Source organism: Hyperolius riggenbachi, chromosome 8 (assembly GCF_040937935.1).
Source record: "Hyperolius riggenbachi isolate aHypRig1 chromosome 8, aHypRig1.pri, whole genome shotgun sequence".
Taxonomy (NCBI): Eukaryota; Metazoa; Chordata; class Amphibia; order Anura; family Hyperoliidae; genus Hyperolius; species Hyperolius riggenbachi.
In genome coordinates, this window is record NC_090653.1 from 30,875,021 (window position 1) to 30,892,211 (window position 17,191).

General features: G+C 44.1%; 1 protein-coding gene across 2 annotated transcripts in view; it reads right to left on the reverse strand.

Annotated features, from left to right (window-relative positions):
- Positions 1-17,191, reverse strand: part of GABBR1 (gamma-aminobutyric acid type B receptor subunit 1) — a 353,506-nt gene that overhangs the window by 119,475 nt on the left and 216,840 nt on the right. For both annotated transcript variants that reach the window (XM_068250152.1, XM_068250151.1), the window contains 4 exons: positions 5,383-5,484; positions 4,962-5,027; positions 1,709-1,900; positions 1,373-1,615 (listed from right to left, as the gene is read on the reverse strand). In XM_068250152.1, the coding sequence (XP_068106253.1) occupies positions 1,373-1,615; positions 1,709-1,900; positions 4,962-5,027; positions 5,383-5,484 (603 nt within the window). The remainder of the gene's footprint in view (positions 1-1,372; positions 1,616-1,708; positions 1,901-4,961; positions 5,028-5,382; positions 5,485-17,191) is intronic.

The following is a 17,191-nucleotide window of genomic DNA, read 5'->3' on the forward strand; positions in this document are numbered from 1 at the left end:
AACAGATCAGAACTGTTATTGAACGCATGCGTCTGGTGTTTTGGTTGCTTCGGCCTGTTCGATCTCCAATAAGGAGATTGATCTGAAGACAGATTGCCCAAGGAAATCTGCCCATGTGTACCTGGCTGGCTGGACTGAAGGAGAAATTTTTTGACAGGTAGCTTTGCAGACGACTTAAAGGACAACGACTTAAAGGTCATGAAAAACTATACAATTTAAAATACATACATAAAAATGTACATTTCTCCCAGAGTAAGATGCACTATAGATAATTTTTTTTCCTATGTTGCAGTCACTTGTAGTAGATTGTGAAAATCCGACACATCTGACAAGATTTGGACTAGTCCATCTCCCCATGGAGGATTATCGGGTATTTTTCTTTATTTACAAAAACAATTACTGAATTAACTGAATGGAAGTTGCTCAGTCCAACTGCCTAAATAGTGTGCAAATTCGTAGGGATAGATCTTCGTATAGATCCTTTCAATGGTGTGCTTTTGTACATAATAAAGGAAATACTGAGACCCACCCATGAGGAGATGGACTAGTTCAAAACCTGTCAGATCTGTCAGGTTTTTACTACCTACTATAAGTGACAGCAACATAGGGAAAAAAAACAATTTAAAGTGCACATTACTCTTGGAGAAATCTACATTTTATACGTATGTATTTAAAGGGCAACTGAAGAAAGAGGTATATAGAGGCTGCCATATTTATTTTCTTTTAAGCAATACCAGTTTCCTGGCTGTCCTGCTGATCCTCTGCCTCTAATACATTTAGCCACAGACACTGAACAAGCATGCAACAGATCAGGTGTTTCTGACATTGTCAGATGTGACAAGATTAGCTGCTTGCTTGTTTCTGGTGTTATTCAGACACTACTGCAGGGCTGCCAGGCAACCGGTATTGTTTAATTCTTCTCACTTCAGTTGTCCTTTGACTTTTGCAATTTTCTATGATAGCTGTCCTATTCTATTGTTGGTAAATAACTGCCTGAGTCGTCTGGCAGATCTACGCAAATAAAAAGATAAGTTGAACAGACGTTGAAAACATCTAGTGGGTAAAACACTTCCCATATATGTTTTTTCGAGTGCGTATTTGGCTGTTTACTTGGAATCGCGCCTCATAAGCCGCATAGCCTCAGGGATTGTTTCAAATGCTAATAACGTTCTGGAGGGAAAAAAAAGAAAAAAGAAAGGCCTCGACATCTTCTAAGAGCCGAGGACATTCTTCTTGTGATGGCTCCGAGAGATGAGTCACATCTAACGACATGATGAAACAAAAGCGATAAGCGGCGAGGAGGAAAGTTGGTGATAGAGAAATGACACAGCCAAATAAATCAGGAGCCCAGTGATGCATGGAGGAGGCTCACCGAGACACCATCGAAGGAGGAAGAATTCATGGCTTTGTAGATCTCTCGGCTGATGTTATCGTTGTTGTAGTTGAAGTCTTCTAGCCGTAACCCCTTCTTGGACAACTCGTAGGCGGTCTTATTGAGGGCCAGGGCAAGAGCCCAGATAGCGTCGTAGGCCAGGGGGGCTTCCTGTAGACCTCCAACCCCTTCTGGATCTTTGCCGAGACGTTTCTGGAGCTTGTCCATGAACTCCTGAGAGGTCTAGGTCACGGCAGAAGAAGCGAAGAGTCAAAAACTTTAAGGAAAAAAGAAACAAAGAGAGAGGGCGCGCTGGGCATACAGTGTAAGACGTACCATGTTGGAGATGCCACGGGTGTTTTCAGGGTTCAACATGACGATCTCTGTGGTCACATGACCTTCTACGGCTCGAGTCATCTCCTCTACGGTACAGTTGATGGCTGGGTCCGGTGTCTTGAACCAGTTGTCCGCATACCAACCAATGAGAAACCACACGTACTTCTTGCCGAAGAGGCGTTCTTTATACACCTGAAGAATAGAACAAAAAATCTGTTGAAAGTAGAAAAACTGCACATTAATCAGATTCATATGTGGAACTCTTACCAAAAGCCTGCTCTTTATTTATGTTTTAACATACTGGGGTGTGTGCAGGGCCGGGCCGAGGCATAGGCTGGAGAGGCTCCAGCCTCAGGGCGCAGTGTAGGAGGGGGCGCAGAATTCATTCAGCTGTCATTCCTAATTGTGTTTGAAGCAGAAATAAATAAGAAAAGAGGATACATGGAAGTGACTACAAGCCAGATAACTAGAGATTAAGGTGTTGGGGAGGTTGTGGGCCCTGTGGCGCCTCTTAGTCTAATAGCAGTCAGTGTATGACGGCTGGGGTGGGAGGAATGGAGGGGCGCACTTTGGTGTCTCAGCCTTGGGTGCTGGAGGACCTTGTCCCGGCTCTGGGTGTGTGTATCTGTGTTTTGGAAGGTAAATAGGTGTTAGGTTCTTATCGCTGTTTGTGTCCACGTTAGGGAAATTTACTCTTATTTTCAGGTCTCTCCTAGGGCTACAAGATGATGATAAAAACCTCAAAAACATAATTTGCTGTACCCAAAATGCTACTAAAAAAGTGTTCCTGTTTGTCTTCTCGTTGGACATATGGGGTCATATCCTATTCACCTTTCTCCTGAGTCAAGGAGATAATGGTCTATAAAAAATAGCTTTTAAGCACTTAGCAATTGAAAAAGTACCAACAAGTAGGTACAAAAGTAATATCAAACTTATTTTAATACATTTGTTGCTTGGTTGGCGCTTCAAAAGGAACCCGAGGTAAGGAACCTATGAAGGCTGCCATATTTATTTCCATTTACACAATACCAGTTGCCTGGCAGTCCTGCTGATCTTTCTGGTCAGAAGGGTCTAAATCACACACCTAAAAAAAAGCATGCAGCTAATCTTGTCAAACTTGTTATAAACATCTGATCTGCATGCTTGTTCAGGGTCTATGGCTTAAAGTATTAGAAGCAGAGGCTCAGCTGGACAGCCAGGCAATCTGCTTTATTTAAAAGGAAATAAACATGTCAACTTCCATATCCCTCTCACCTCGGGTTCTCTTTAAAGGAATACTGTAGGGGGGATCTGGGGAAAATGAGTTGAAGTTACCCGTGGCTTGTAATGGTCCCCCGCAGACATCCTGTGCCCGCGCAGCCACTCACCGATGCTCCGGCCCCGCCTCCAGTTCACTTCTGGAATTTCCGACTTTAAAGTCAGAAAACCCCTGCGCCTGCGTTGCCGTGTCCTCGTTCCCGCTGATGTCACCAGGAGTGTATAGCACAAGCCCAGTATGGTCTGTGCCTGCGCAGTATGCTCCTGGTGACATCAGGGGAAGCGAGGACACGGCAACGCAGGCGCAGGGGTTTTCTGACTTTAAAGTTAGAAATTACAGAAGTGAACCGGAGGTGGGGCCGGAGCATTGGGGAGTGGCTGCGCGGGCACAGGATGCCTGCGGGGGACCATTAGAAGCCCCGGGTAAGTTCAACTCATTTTCCCCCGACCCCCCCTACAGTATCCCTTTAAAACTGTTTTATTGATAAGGATTGAAACTATCTCCTTAGAGAAAACTCAGGAGAAAAGTTGGATAAGGCGCATTGTGCCCCAGATTTGGTTCTTGTTGAGCCCATCACTGGGATAGAATCCCGCTTGAAATGACTTCGGTTGGTGGAGTGATGAAAATATGAGAAAGAGAGAGAAGACACGAGAGGATATTAGAAATGAGAAGTGAAGAATGGAAAAGAAGGAGAGAAGAGAACGAGAAGAAATGAGGAAATGGGAGAGGAAATGACAAGAGATAAGATGAGGGAATGGAACAGCAGAAGAATGACACGAAACAACCCCGATAAATAGAAGAGGAGGAGCAGTCGCGTAGCAATAGGAGTTGCAGAGGTTCTGACTGCACTGGGGCCCCTTCATTCATCTTTTGTTTCTTTTCATTGATACTCTGCTGGTACTGATCACCGCTGTGTGCGCACTGAATAGTGGTATCATTAACAAATGGTTTCCCTCCTCTGATTGCACCTCATACACTAACATTGTCCTTGCAAGGTTTTGAAGGCTTCATATTAATAAACTAATAAAGTGCTTGGGGGGCCCATCTAAGGCTCACACTGGGGACCTTGGCTCCTTAAAGGGTCACTGAAGCGAAAAAATATGATATAATGAATTGGTTGTGTACTATGAATAATTACTAGAAGATTAGCAGCAAAGAAAATATTCTCATACTTTTATTTTCAGGTATATAGTGTTTTTTCTAACATTGCATTATTCTATAATATGTGCAGATTACACAACACTCAGCATTCAAAATGAGTCTTTCAGAGCAGTCTGTGAAGTAATGACCTCTCCTCTGGCAGAGAAAAAGAAAACAGTTGAGATAATAAAAGTCAGATAACAGCCCTCTCCACGACTTTGAAAGTCGTAGAGCTTAATTGCTTTTTTGCATAGAGATAACAACTGGAGTTTCTTAGCTCTTCCTGTACTGGAAACAATTAGACCGATGTATCTGATCTTAATGTTGTATTTCTTAGCCGTACTACACATACAAATCATAATATCATAATTTTTTTTCGCTTCAGTGTCTCTTTAAGAGGAGCGTAGAGGGGAAGAAGGAGCAGTAGAAGAAAAAAAAATAGCTGGAAGAAGGAGAGAGAAGGGGAGAGAAGAGAAAAGAGGATAGTAGAAATGTATAGAGAGAGAAGAATGGAGAAGAAAAGAAGAAAAAAAGATGAAAAGGGAGAAGAAGAATGAGAAAAGAAGTCGAAACAGGAGAGGAAAGGACAAAAGAAGAGGTGGATAAGGGAAGAGTAGATGACAATTGAAGAAAAGAGAGGAAAGAAGGAAGGAAGGAAGATATGAAAGAAAGGACAGGTAGAAAGGAAGGGAAGAAGGGAAGAAAAAAAGGAAGGAAGGAAACCTGCGAATTACCGCTACATTTATAGATGACAGAGAAAGGCGGTAACGGTAACATTTTAAGGAAGGACAAAAAGGACACTCAGCAATAGAGAATCTTCCTCGAAGAAAGCAGCAACAACAATCTTCACTTTACCTCACAAAAGACCTTCCGCGCCTCAGTTTCGTAGAACAGACCGACTATTATTCTGGCATCCTGCCTCTGTAAAGAAGAGATAAAAAGTCGTCAGAAGCAGAGCGAGGCGGCGGAGATGGCGAGATAGAGCGCCGGGTACCTGAACGGAGAAGATAAGGGAAATGAAGAGAATGAGAGAACAAGGAGGACAGTGACAAAGGAAGAGAGAGTGGAAGAAGAACACGAGAGACCTGAGGAGGGAATCAAGTCAAGTGAAGGCAATTAGCGGGCTTCATTGACCCCATTCAGAGTCAATCGGCGTGGAAGCGTCACAGCCATTGATTGCAGAAGAGCCTGGGGGAAGGGGGTGAGCATGCGGGGAATGGTAATTCCTAGCGGTATAATCATCTCGCCGGGGACGAGGCAGGAGACGACCACGTACCTTGAGGTTTTTCACGGGGACGGTCGGGTCAGAGAAAAAGCTCTGCCTGAACACGATCTCGATGTCCGCTTCCTTCACACGTTCCTCCAGATCATCCAGAGTCTGAAACGAGAAAATTATTAATCAAGAGGTCTCCCGAAAGGTGAGGAACGTTTCATAATTACACAGACCGGCGGGATTTTGGCACGGATCGGGGCCGAGGTTATTAAGATGATAATGAGATATGCGATAAGGCGGGCAGCCTCTCTCATATCTTCTCACCTCTGTCAACAGAGCCTCGGAGATCTGCAGAGATTTAATTGAGATTTAGGAAGGCTGAGCCAATATTCCCCCAGCGGCACCTCACGTCAGACCAGGGTTCATTACTTTTTTATGTCAAGTGCACACACCTTGGCAATACAGATCTATAGCTTTACTCAAAGGGCAACCATCTGGGGTCTAGTTAAACTTTACGGCCGGTAACTATCTAAAATTCCTTTCGTTTTCTTTTCTGAGGATTTTTCTCTGACAAACCCTTTAAGCTGTACCCTCGTCTGGTAGGCAGGTTGCCAAGGAAGCCCTAGGTAGGTCGGTTGAGAGGTAGTGGGCAGAGAGCTGTCTAAAGGAGAGCAAAACTAAGAAACAAACTATTTTATAACCATTGGCTGAAAGTTTTTAAACTCTCCTTGTCTTGAGATGTGTATGATCGAACATGTTTTGCCAGGTGAGAGAATTTAAAATTTATTGAGTAGCCAATGGGTCCTAAAGACCTCAGACCAGTTCACAGTATGCTGGCCTTTAACAGGAAGTGAAATCATTGCTGCGTCAGAGTACTAGCTCCGCCTTCTGCCCTGATACAGCCCTACTTCCGGGCTGCAGAGATAAAGACTGCACAAGGCAACTCCAAGCAGAAATATTCCAGTAGTCCAGTACAGCACTTTGCAGCAGAGTTTGATTTTACCTATGTAGAAGCCGCTCAATTCAATAATGCCAAACAAACTACATTATAAGAGCCCCTCCTCATACATCTTCAGTGGTACAGACTACAGAGCCTCATGCTGTGACCTTATAGGACAATTCAGTCTGTGATCCGCCTCTTTGCAATCTGAACCAATCAGCTACAGCTGCCCTGCGCATGGCACTGTCTGTCAAAAAGTATGGAGAGTGTGTGGACAGGGCCGTCATCAAGGGGGGACAACTATGACTCCACTGATGGGTCCGGGGCCCGCAGGGGGAAAGGGACTCCCACCTGAACCTCCCCCACCCCCTCTCCCCCACGCACAGAGCCTCCGTTAGCTACAACAAGCTGGGCCCTTTGTTTGGGCCTCTCTCTTGGGCCTGGCTGCCATAACCCTTGTGCGCCTTGTCCCTGCCCCTAACTCCCCTCCTTCCCTTCCTGTGCTCCGTGGCTTCCTTCTCGATTAACTCACATGATAGCCCCGATCCACACGTCGGAACTCGTCGATCTCCTGCATAGCGTTCTGGCAATCACCATGGTTACTTCCAGTATGCGCATTTCACATCATGAGATGCGCATGCCAGAAGTAACCATAGTGATGGTCGGGACGCCATGCAGTGAGCGGGAGAGCGGCGAGGTTTGGTGCGTGCATCGGGGCCATGTATGTGAGTTAATGGAGAAGGGGGCACGGAGCACAGGGAGGGAGGGGAAAAGGCCCGGTCTGATGTTGTGTGAGGGGCCCCAAAATTTCTGATGGCGGCCCTGTGTGTGGACAGTGTATGTATGGACAGTTTAAAAAAAAAAAAAACTTGCTCTAACTATTTATATAACTATTTATATAAGCCTGCTCTGGAAGCATAACCAAAAGCCATACAACCTATACATCAAATCTAAACAATAACACTTCAAAGGGGCTTTAAAACACAAAACTTTATTTTTGCTGTAGAGAAAAAGTCACACTGCTACTCCCTGCCAAATTACATAATATAAAACCTGCAAGTCTATGAAAACATCAACACTCGGACTCGGTACTGCCCAGGGCCCAAGCGCAGGTGCGCAGGTACAGGTTTAAGAGACACTGAAATATAGCATGTATAACAGTCAAGGTGGGTCCTGACATTTACCGGTGATGGCGACCCTGACCCCAACTGATGCTAACCCTAATTTTTTTATACTAACTAAAACTCACATGCTGCTGTCTCTCGTCAGTAGTTTTAGTAGCTTGCAAATTTTCGTGAAAGTCATTTTCACATCGAAAATTCAATTTTCGATTTCGAAAAACATATTTGTGAAAATAAATTGTATTTTCGCAATGTGAATTTTCGCCAAAACTACAAATTGTCATTCATTAGTTCAGAGCAAATTACACCTTTTAAAGGTAAAAAAAAAAAAAAAAAAAAAACAGAAAAAGAAAATGTGCAAAAACCACACCTTTTAGGCTACTTACACACTAAGACGTTGCGTTAGGTGCTACGTTAAGGTCGCATAACGTGCCCCTAACGCAACGCATGGTGGTGCGGGAGAGGACGGTAGAGTGAGCCGCGTTAGGCGGCTCTATCCGCATAAGGTCTCCCAGAGTGGCGCTGATTGGCCGGCGGGACCACGTGATGCGGAGCGAGACACTCCGCATCACGTGGTCCCGCCGGCCAATCAGCGGCCGCCAGTGCAGTGCATATTAAGTAGCCATGTGCGCGGCTACTGTAGCATCATCTCCCCGCCTCCTCTCACCCCCCCCCCCCCCCACTGAGCATGTGCAAACAGTCTAACGTGGCTAAAGCCGCTCTAACGCCGTAGCATGCTGCACTTTCGGGAGAACGTGCAGCGTTACATGTAACACAACGTGGGCAGTGTGAACAGCCCACTTGTGTTACATTGCTGTGCGTTGGGGGAGCGTTACAGGCGCACTAACGTGCACCCGTAACGTCCCTGTGTGGAAGCAGCCTCAAAGCAAAAAACTTTAGAAAATGCAAAAAAAAAAATCACACCTATATAAAAGAAAAATCACAAACTTATTACAAAATGATTTTCACTCGAATGTGGAATTGTACATTATTCTCGCGAAAATTAATTCGAAGAGAATATTGGAATCTTCACTCATCGCTGGTCTACAGTGCCCAGCATATCAGCTGTGTCAGAGCCGGTGCCAAAATTACACACCTACCACTGATAACACATCAATAACCCAGTGCAGCAATCCAACTAAATTACAGCTGACCAGTTATTCAGCTAAATTACCTTTAAAGGATACCTGAGGTGACATGTGACATGATGAGATAGATATGGGTATGTACAGTGCCTAGCATGTACAGTGTTCCTTTTTTTCTTTCTCTGCCTGAAAGAGTTAAATATCAGGTATGTAAGTGGATGACTCAGTCCTGACAGGAAGTGGCTACAGCATGACCCTCACTGATAAGAAATTCCAACTATAAAACCCTTTCCTAGCAGAAAATGGCTTCTGGGAGCAGGAAAGAGATAACGAAGATCAATCGTTCATAGATTGTAGCTCTGGCATACTTCAATGAATGTGTCATTGAGCAAAAACAATAAAACAGTTCAAACTTAAAAAAGTAGATTTAAACATAAAATAAAACTGTGGAATATCTTTAAAAGTCATTTTTAGGAGAAGGAAGGTAGATACAATCGCTTATTTCATTTGTTTATTTTCGTCTCGGGTGCCCTTTAAAGGGACTCCGAGCACCTCTCATGGGCATACCTTTAAGACTCCGACCAGTACTGCAAAGTACTTAAAGATGCATACCTTTCTGTAGCTTGTACTCTCCTCTTTCATTTGATACCTGAATCGCCATTCTACACCAAAAAGCTTTGATTCGATTTCAATTTAAAAATTGTGGCTGCCATCTTGGCTATGTTATAACTTCCGGGTCACCCCTGTCTTCTCTGTTAGAGAAGTGCATCACTGAATGAAGCAGGAAGAGGAAGTGACACGCATGGCCATTGCAAGAGGCTCCTCCGGAGGGGTCCTAGCATGACTTTGTTGGAAGTTGTCTGGCTTAAAGGATACCTGAAGTGACATGTGACAAGATGAGATAGACGTGTATGTACAGTGCATAGCACACAAATAACTATCCTGTGTTCCTTTTTTTCTTTCTCTGTCTGAAAGAGTTAAATATCAGGTATGTAAGTGGCTGATTCAGTCCTGACTCAGACAGGAAGTGACTATAGTGTGACCCTCACTGATAAGAAATTACAACTACAGAACACTTTCCTAGCAGAAAATGGCTTCTAAAGAGCAAGAAAGAGATAAAAAGGGGAATTACTTATCAGTGAGGGTCACACTGTAGTCACTTCCTGTCTGAGTCAGGACTGAGTCAGCCACTTACATACCTGATATTTAACTATTTCAGGCAGAGAAAGAAAAAAAGGAACACAGCCTAGTTATTTGTGTGCTAGGCACTGTACATACACATGTCTATCTCATCATGTCACAAGTCACCTCGGGGATCCTTTAAAGGCATGCCCATAAGAGGTGCTCGGAGTCCCTTTAAGGCAGAGGATCAGCAGGATCTGGAAATAAATATGGCAGCCTCCATATCACTCTCACTTCCGATGTTCTTTAAGGCCCAGCTTTGCAGGGATAATCAAGGACTGTGATCTACCTGACACGCCAGGCACTAAGTAATCATACAGTGCAATAAAGCTTGGTTGCATGTCTGCGCACAGTTCAGGTTATTGCACCTGCAAGCTTCTGCTGTAGCCAGTGGCGGACTGGGGCGGGGGGCAGGGTGGCAATTTCCCCCCGGGCCGCTTGCCCTACAACAATTCGGGCCGGCCAGTGTAATACTAAATGTAAACTTCTCTCTGCATCCGGCCGCTTATTTTAGCCCCGCCTCTCGATTCTTTACCACATGCTCACTGCCCAGTACAGTATTTTTACTTATCTGATTGGTTCCCTGCCCCTCCTCAGGCTAAGTAGATAGTGAGTGTGGCATGTATGCAGGCTGCTCCGCTCTGCAGTGCCCACCACTCCTTTTACTATTTCTTTCCTTCACCTTCCCTTTATGCTCCTCCCCTTCCCCTTAACGTGCTTGTGCTGCCCCGATTTGCTCTTGGGCTCTAGTGCCCGATTATCAGCTGCTGGCACCTGCCGAGGATGAGTCTTCTACTGCAGAGCTATGCCAGGCAGAGCCAGTGTATAGAGAGCAGGGGACTGGACTCCAGGAGAAGCAGCCAGCAGGACGGCACAGGCGTGACTCGGTGAGTCTGTTCCCTTCTCAGTGACTCGCCATGTGCTTCCTAGTGATTTATGGCCAGCCAGTCTCAGCATCTTCCAGAAGGTGCAGGGACACAAGTCACTGTCACCTCTATTCCTTGTAATACACTGGGATCATGAGCCAGGGTGACAAGCTGTCCTGCTGTCTGATAGGATAACATCTGTGTAGTCAGGAGGTCAGGTTACACATGTTTCTCACACACTTTACAGCTTCTGCAGTTTGAAAAGCAGGGCTATCAGCCCTAGTAATCCCCAGGGACTGCTCCCAAATTTGCTGTGCTTTGAATTGTAAATGAGTAAACGACCTACACACTTCAGATCCTCGTTTTTCTGAAACGATTATGCTCAGAACCTCAGTCTCCTCCAGAGTTAGGCACAATCCTCTTACTTGACACCCAGGGGATTCTGAGGTGAAGTATACTTCACCTTATGCTAGGTACACATGATACAATTTTCTGACCGATTTAATGTCCGATTGATTATTTCTAACATGTCCAATCTGATTTCCAATTGATTTTCCATAGAAGTGAATGGAAAATCGTTTGGAAATCAGATTGCACATGTTGGAAATAATCGATCTGAGCAACTGTCAGAAAATTGCGTCGTGGTACCTACTGTAGCGTTACACACGTTAGATGAAAATTCAGAAAAGGTAAAAGTTACTGTAACTTCCACCTCTGCTGGTAATGTAGTGTGTGTACAGCAGCCCTGACCCTCTTCAGCTGAGAGCATTGCTTTCCCCAATGACGCATGATGTTATATCCTACAGCCCCAGCCCCCCCCCCCCCCCAATAGTAACAGAACAAGTCACTAGCATGCAGGTTAGCAATGCATCTGTACAGCCTCAACATTGCAATGTGGGATTGGTTGACGATCCCTGCCATGCGACTCATACATGTGTACCAGGCTTAATTAGGTCACTGTTAAAGGACAACTGTAGTTAGAGGTATATGGAGGCTTCCTTTAAAAAAAATACCAGTTGCCTGGCTGTCCTGCTGATCCTTTGCCTCTAATACTTTTAGCCCTAGCCCCTGAACAAGCATGCAGCAGATCAGGTGTTTCTGACATTGTCAGATCTGACAAGATTAGCTGCATGTTTGTTTCTGGTCTGATTCAGACACTATTGCAGTCTAATAGATCAGCAGGGCTGTCAGACAACTGGTTTTGCTTAAAGAGACTCCGTAACAAAAATTGCATCCTGTTTTTTATCATCCTACAAGTTCCAAAAGCTATTCTAATCTGTTCTGGCTTACTGCAGCACTTTCTACTATCACAGTCTCTGTAATAAATCAACTTATCTCTCTCTTGTCAGACTTGTCAGCCTGTGTCTGGAAGGCTGCCAAGTTCTTCAGTGTTGTGGTTCTGCTATGAACTCCCCCTTCCCGGCCTCTCTCTGCACACTGCCTGTGTGATATTTAAGATTAGAGCAGCTTCTCTCTTCTCTCTTATCTTTTACAAGCTGGATAAATCCTCCTCTGAGCTGGCTGGGCTTTCACATACTGAGGAATTACAAACAAGGGCAAAGCTGTTTGCAGGAAGAAAAGAGCAGCCTGAAACTTCAGTGCATGAGAACAGGGGGAAAAACACACATATGATCTTTTGAGATTCAAAAGGATGGGTGTATACAGCCTGCTTGTGTATGGATGTATTTTTCTATGTGTGGACATACTGTACATCAACCTACTTCCTGTTTTGGTGGCCATTTTGTTTGTTTACAAACAAACTTTTTAAAACTGTTTTTAACCACTTTTAATGCGGCGAGGAGCGGCGAAATTGTGACAGAGGGTAATAGGAGATGTCCCCTAACACACTGGTATGTTTACTTTTGTGCGATTTTAACAATACAGATTCTCTTTAAGGGGGGGTAAAGGGTGGGTCCTAAAGTGGTTAAAGAGACTCCGTAACAAAAATTACATCCTGTTTTTTATCATCCTACAAGTTCCAAAAGCTATTCTAATGTGTTCTGGCTTACTGCAGCACGTTCTACTATCCCCATCTCTGTAATAAATCAACTTATCTCTCTCTTGTCAGACTTGTCAGCCTGTGTCTGGAAGGCTGCCAAGTTCTTCAGTGTTGTGGTTCTGTGATGCATCTCCCCCCTCCAGGCCCCTCTCTGCACACTGCCTGTGTATTATTTAGATTAGGGCAGCTTCTCTCTTCTCTCTTATCTTTTACAAGCTGGATAAATCCTCCTCTGAGCTGGCTGGGCTTTCACATACTGAGGAATTACATACAGGCAGAGCTGTCTGCACTCTGCAGGAGGAAACAGCCTGACAGTTCAGTGGAAGATAGCTGCAGGGGGAAAGAAACTATCTCTTGAGATTCAAAAGGAAGGGTGTATACAGCCTGCTTGTGTATGAATGTATTTTCTATGTGTGGACATACTGTACATCAACCTACTTCCTGTTTTGGTGGCCATTTTGTTTGTTTATAAACAAACTTTTAAAAACTGTTTTTAACCACTTTTAATGCGGCGAGGAGCTGCAAAATTGTGGCAGAGGGTAATAGGAGATGTCCCCTAACGCACTGCTATGTTTACTTTTGTGCGATTTTAACAATACAGATTCTCTTTAAAAGGAAATGAATATGTCAGCCTCCATATACCTCTCACTGCAGTTGCCCTTTAAAGCCCTTATGCACACTACATGATCTCTCAGGCGACATTGCAGGGCCGTCACTGACAGACTTGTCATTAGTCTGTAGGCTAACGATTTGGTTTGTTGCAATGCAGGAGGCTGGAAGTGACATTACGCGTCAGGCTAGGTAAGTGGGGAGAACAATGCTCTCGGCCAGAGAGATCCACCAGGTTGGATCACCAGTGGATTGCCTGAGAGGAGTCAGAGACTGCCATACACACGCAGGATTCTCAGCTGAGGCAGCTGTTTTTAGACCCCTCGGTGGAGTTTCATCCAGCGTGTATATGGGGCTTCAGGGGGATGACTGCCTCTTATAGGAAACACAATCAGCAAGCTACCTGAGAAGGTTAGCGTGTGTACTTGATGCATTGTTGAGACATCCAGATTACAGACAGAGCCTATTCTCCTATCTACCCCTCCCGCTCCATCTTCCACCAGGCTCTCAGCCCTCCACCCCTAACCCCCACATAGCAACACAACATATTGCTAGCCTGCAGGCTACCGACATGTCTGTAGAGAAGTCAGACATAAATTGTCACCCGAGGGGTTGAGTCCTAATCCCTTTTGGAGTCAGTAATTGTGCCTGTGTACACACTGTGTCAGGCAGTCCCCAATTTTTTTTTTTACTGTTAGTTTTCCCTCAGTGTTAGGAGGTACTCAGTGTCCCTTTGTCACATCTCTAGTCCCCCCTTTAATGTACTTTGCTGTTAGTTAAAATGTATTACCCTTCCTAAAGGAGACCACCCCAATGGCCGGTAACACATACGACAAAAGACCACAGCTGCAGCCTGCCGATGTGATCTCCTGTCACAAATGTCATGGCCCTTGGGGTAGTAGTCTGTCAGTGGGGAAATGTTTGCTATAAGTAATGTAATGAAGCATAAATAAATAAAACTGTAGTGCTGGTGGTTGGGGGATCAGTTGTGATCGTGTCAGGTGAGAGCTTCAGCTCTCAAGTCACTGACTGTCCTCAGAGGAGCTCACAGTCTAATCCATACCAAAGTCATAGTCTAATATCCTACCATATTATTATTATGTAGTTATACAGCACTGACATCTTCTGCAGCACTTTACAGAGTACATAGTCATGTCACTGACTGTCCTCAGAGGAGCTCACAGTTTAATCCTACCATATTATTATTATGTATTTATATAGCACTGACATCTTCTGCAGCACTTTACAGAGTACATAGTAATGTCACTGACTGTCCTCAGAGGAGCTCACAGTTTAATCCTACCATAATCATAGTCTAATGTCCTACCATATTACTATTACAGTATGTATTCATATAGCACTCTTCTGCAGCACTTTACAGAGTACATAGTCATGTCACTAACTGTCCTCAGAGAAACTCACAATCTAATCCTACCATAGTCATAGTCTAATGTCCTGCCATATTTTTTATTATGTATTTATACAGCACTGACACCTTCTGCAGCACTTTACAGAGTACCTACTCATGTCACTGACTGTCCTCAGAGGAGCTCACTATCTAATCCTACCATAGTCACAGTGTAATGTCCTACCATATTATTATTATGTATTTATATAGCAGCGACATCTCCTGCAGCACTTTACAGAGTACATAGTCATGTCATTGACTGTCCTCAGAGGAGCTCACAATCTAATCCTACTACAATCTAAGGTGTTTAGTCTTTCTGGGGGGCAAACAAGTTAACTAATTATATTGCCAACATGATACCTCCACAAACGTGGGAGAACATTCAGACTTGATTCAGAATATGTCCTGGCCAAGATTCAAGCTCTGCACTACAATACAGGAGTGTTACTGCTATGCCACCATCTCACCAATATCTATCTTTTCAATCCAATATCAGTCATCCTGACCCTAATGTAACCTCCAGGACTTTTCTGTCTTGCCTCACCTACTCTCCAATACTGAGCTGTTTTTTTTAATATTTTGATAAATATAAAAAGTTGCATGCAATGTACAGGTATATCTAATATTGAATTGTAATATTGTAGCATATAGTGTTTGTATGTGCGTATAAGTATACTGCATGGCGGGGGAGGGGGGATATGCAGGTATTCATATTTTTTTTTACATTTGTCTCATATCTGGTTTTGCTTTTAAACTTACTCCCCCTAAGCACAGCAAGTCAAGAAAAAGTGTTCCGTTGATTGTGTGTGTAGACTGCATTGCCCTCTGTACAACTAGTAGTTGCATGGGCAGTTGCTGGAACAACATCGGCAGCTTGTGGTGTATGGGCAGGCAACAGATCACATCATAGAGAGAGGTCTGTGTCTTGGTCGATGTGCCAATACATCGTGTGACGTATGGGCACCTTACGTCTCTGCATAACTGTTACTGCAAGCCATATGGTGCTATTTAGCGGGCTGGAGGCAAGTCTGGTTAAAGATGGGGACAAATGCACAAGTTGAATGCAGTTTGTGTTGCCCACCAGGATTGAAGTCCTACGGCCACATTTCACTGCCCTAATGCTGGTTGCCTAGTGTCTTTTTGGAGGGAGGTGGAGGGACGACAATGCAGTTTTTGTGGATGCGGTAAGGGGTAACAGTGAACTTTGGTCTTTGTCTCCTAAAGATTCAGCATTCTGAACCAATAAAGCGACCTTGGCTTTCATCAGGGAACACCTACTGTATATTAATGCTAGATTCTCGATTAATACGGACAACCACCCACTTGGCGCAAACAATTAAGCGCGTGAATCAGCCTTTAGATAAGGCTAGGGGCTGACACAGGAATTTCTTGCCTGGGGCACCAAGTAGATCAAAAATGGCCCTGGCTAAGCACTCTCTCTTGCTTACAAGAATGTAAGCATGTATGCATGTGGGCCGGGGCTGCCGTGAAAGGGCCTCTAGGTTGTGTTTCCCCCCAGGCCAAAAGGTCCCAGTCCTCCCCTGGCTGTAGCACATTGCTCTGTATGTTCAGAGTCTCACCCTGGTGTGCCGCGGGTGTATTATCTGTATACAGTGACTCTGCAGGGAGTGCCACACTCTTTCTCACGCCTGTGAATACACTTTATGGCACAATTCAGCACGTCGGGTTATATATTTATACAACCTCTAGGTTACTGTGCAGTTTATGGCATGCTGTGACTTTATGTAGCTTTATGCTGAGAGCTGTTTATGTTTTCGGAGGCGTGAGTGAGAATGGGATATCTGCGCGGGGACGCCCGGTAGTGGCAGGTCTTTATGTGTAGGTTTTAAATCCCGTGCCTTGGAGGTGAATCCTGGTGTGACAGCCTTTTTATTTATTTTTTTCTAGAGGATTAATCTTTTTATATTTGTACATTTTTCGCCCTGCTGGATTAAAGGGGACCTCAGAACTTCCTCTCTTCTCTAAAAGATAAGCAACAGCATAACAATCTTCAAAGTAAAACATTTCTTTGTTATAGCTTGCAGAACTCCTGCAATAAATCTACAGTGTGTCTACTTCCTGCTTTCATGGAAGCAGACAAAGGGTTAACATCCTTTGTTTACCTACTGTATTAGCTGTGCCGAATTTCTGTGCTGACACAGCTGAGAAATCAAATTACACTTGTGATTACTTGAAGATGAGGGGGAATTAGACAGGCTCTCCTCCTTAAAAACACACAGGGTGCATTTCTTTCTGTTCACCTCGTGTCCTGTGCAAGAGTTCGGGTCCACTTTAAGTCTCATACTTAATTCACAATGCAATCACAATTCAAAGCGCAATTATAATTGATAGTAGTGATGCGCAAAAATGCCAATATTCTTTTCGCATTCATTTTAGTGAAAATAATGTTACATTCGATTTTCAAGCTAAAATGCCATTGAACATATGATTTTGTTATGTTTCGTGTTGTTTGCGAATTTTCACGGTAAAAATATGGATTTTTCACGGTAACCTTTTTTACGGTAAAAATATTGTTTTTCCACTTTTTTGCAAAAATTGCAAAACTACAAGCTATTTTTGAAAAAATTTCTTAAAATCCAAAATAGCATTTTCGATGAGAAAACGAATTTGCCGAAAATTTGCATGCAAGCAACACTGATCA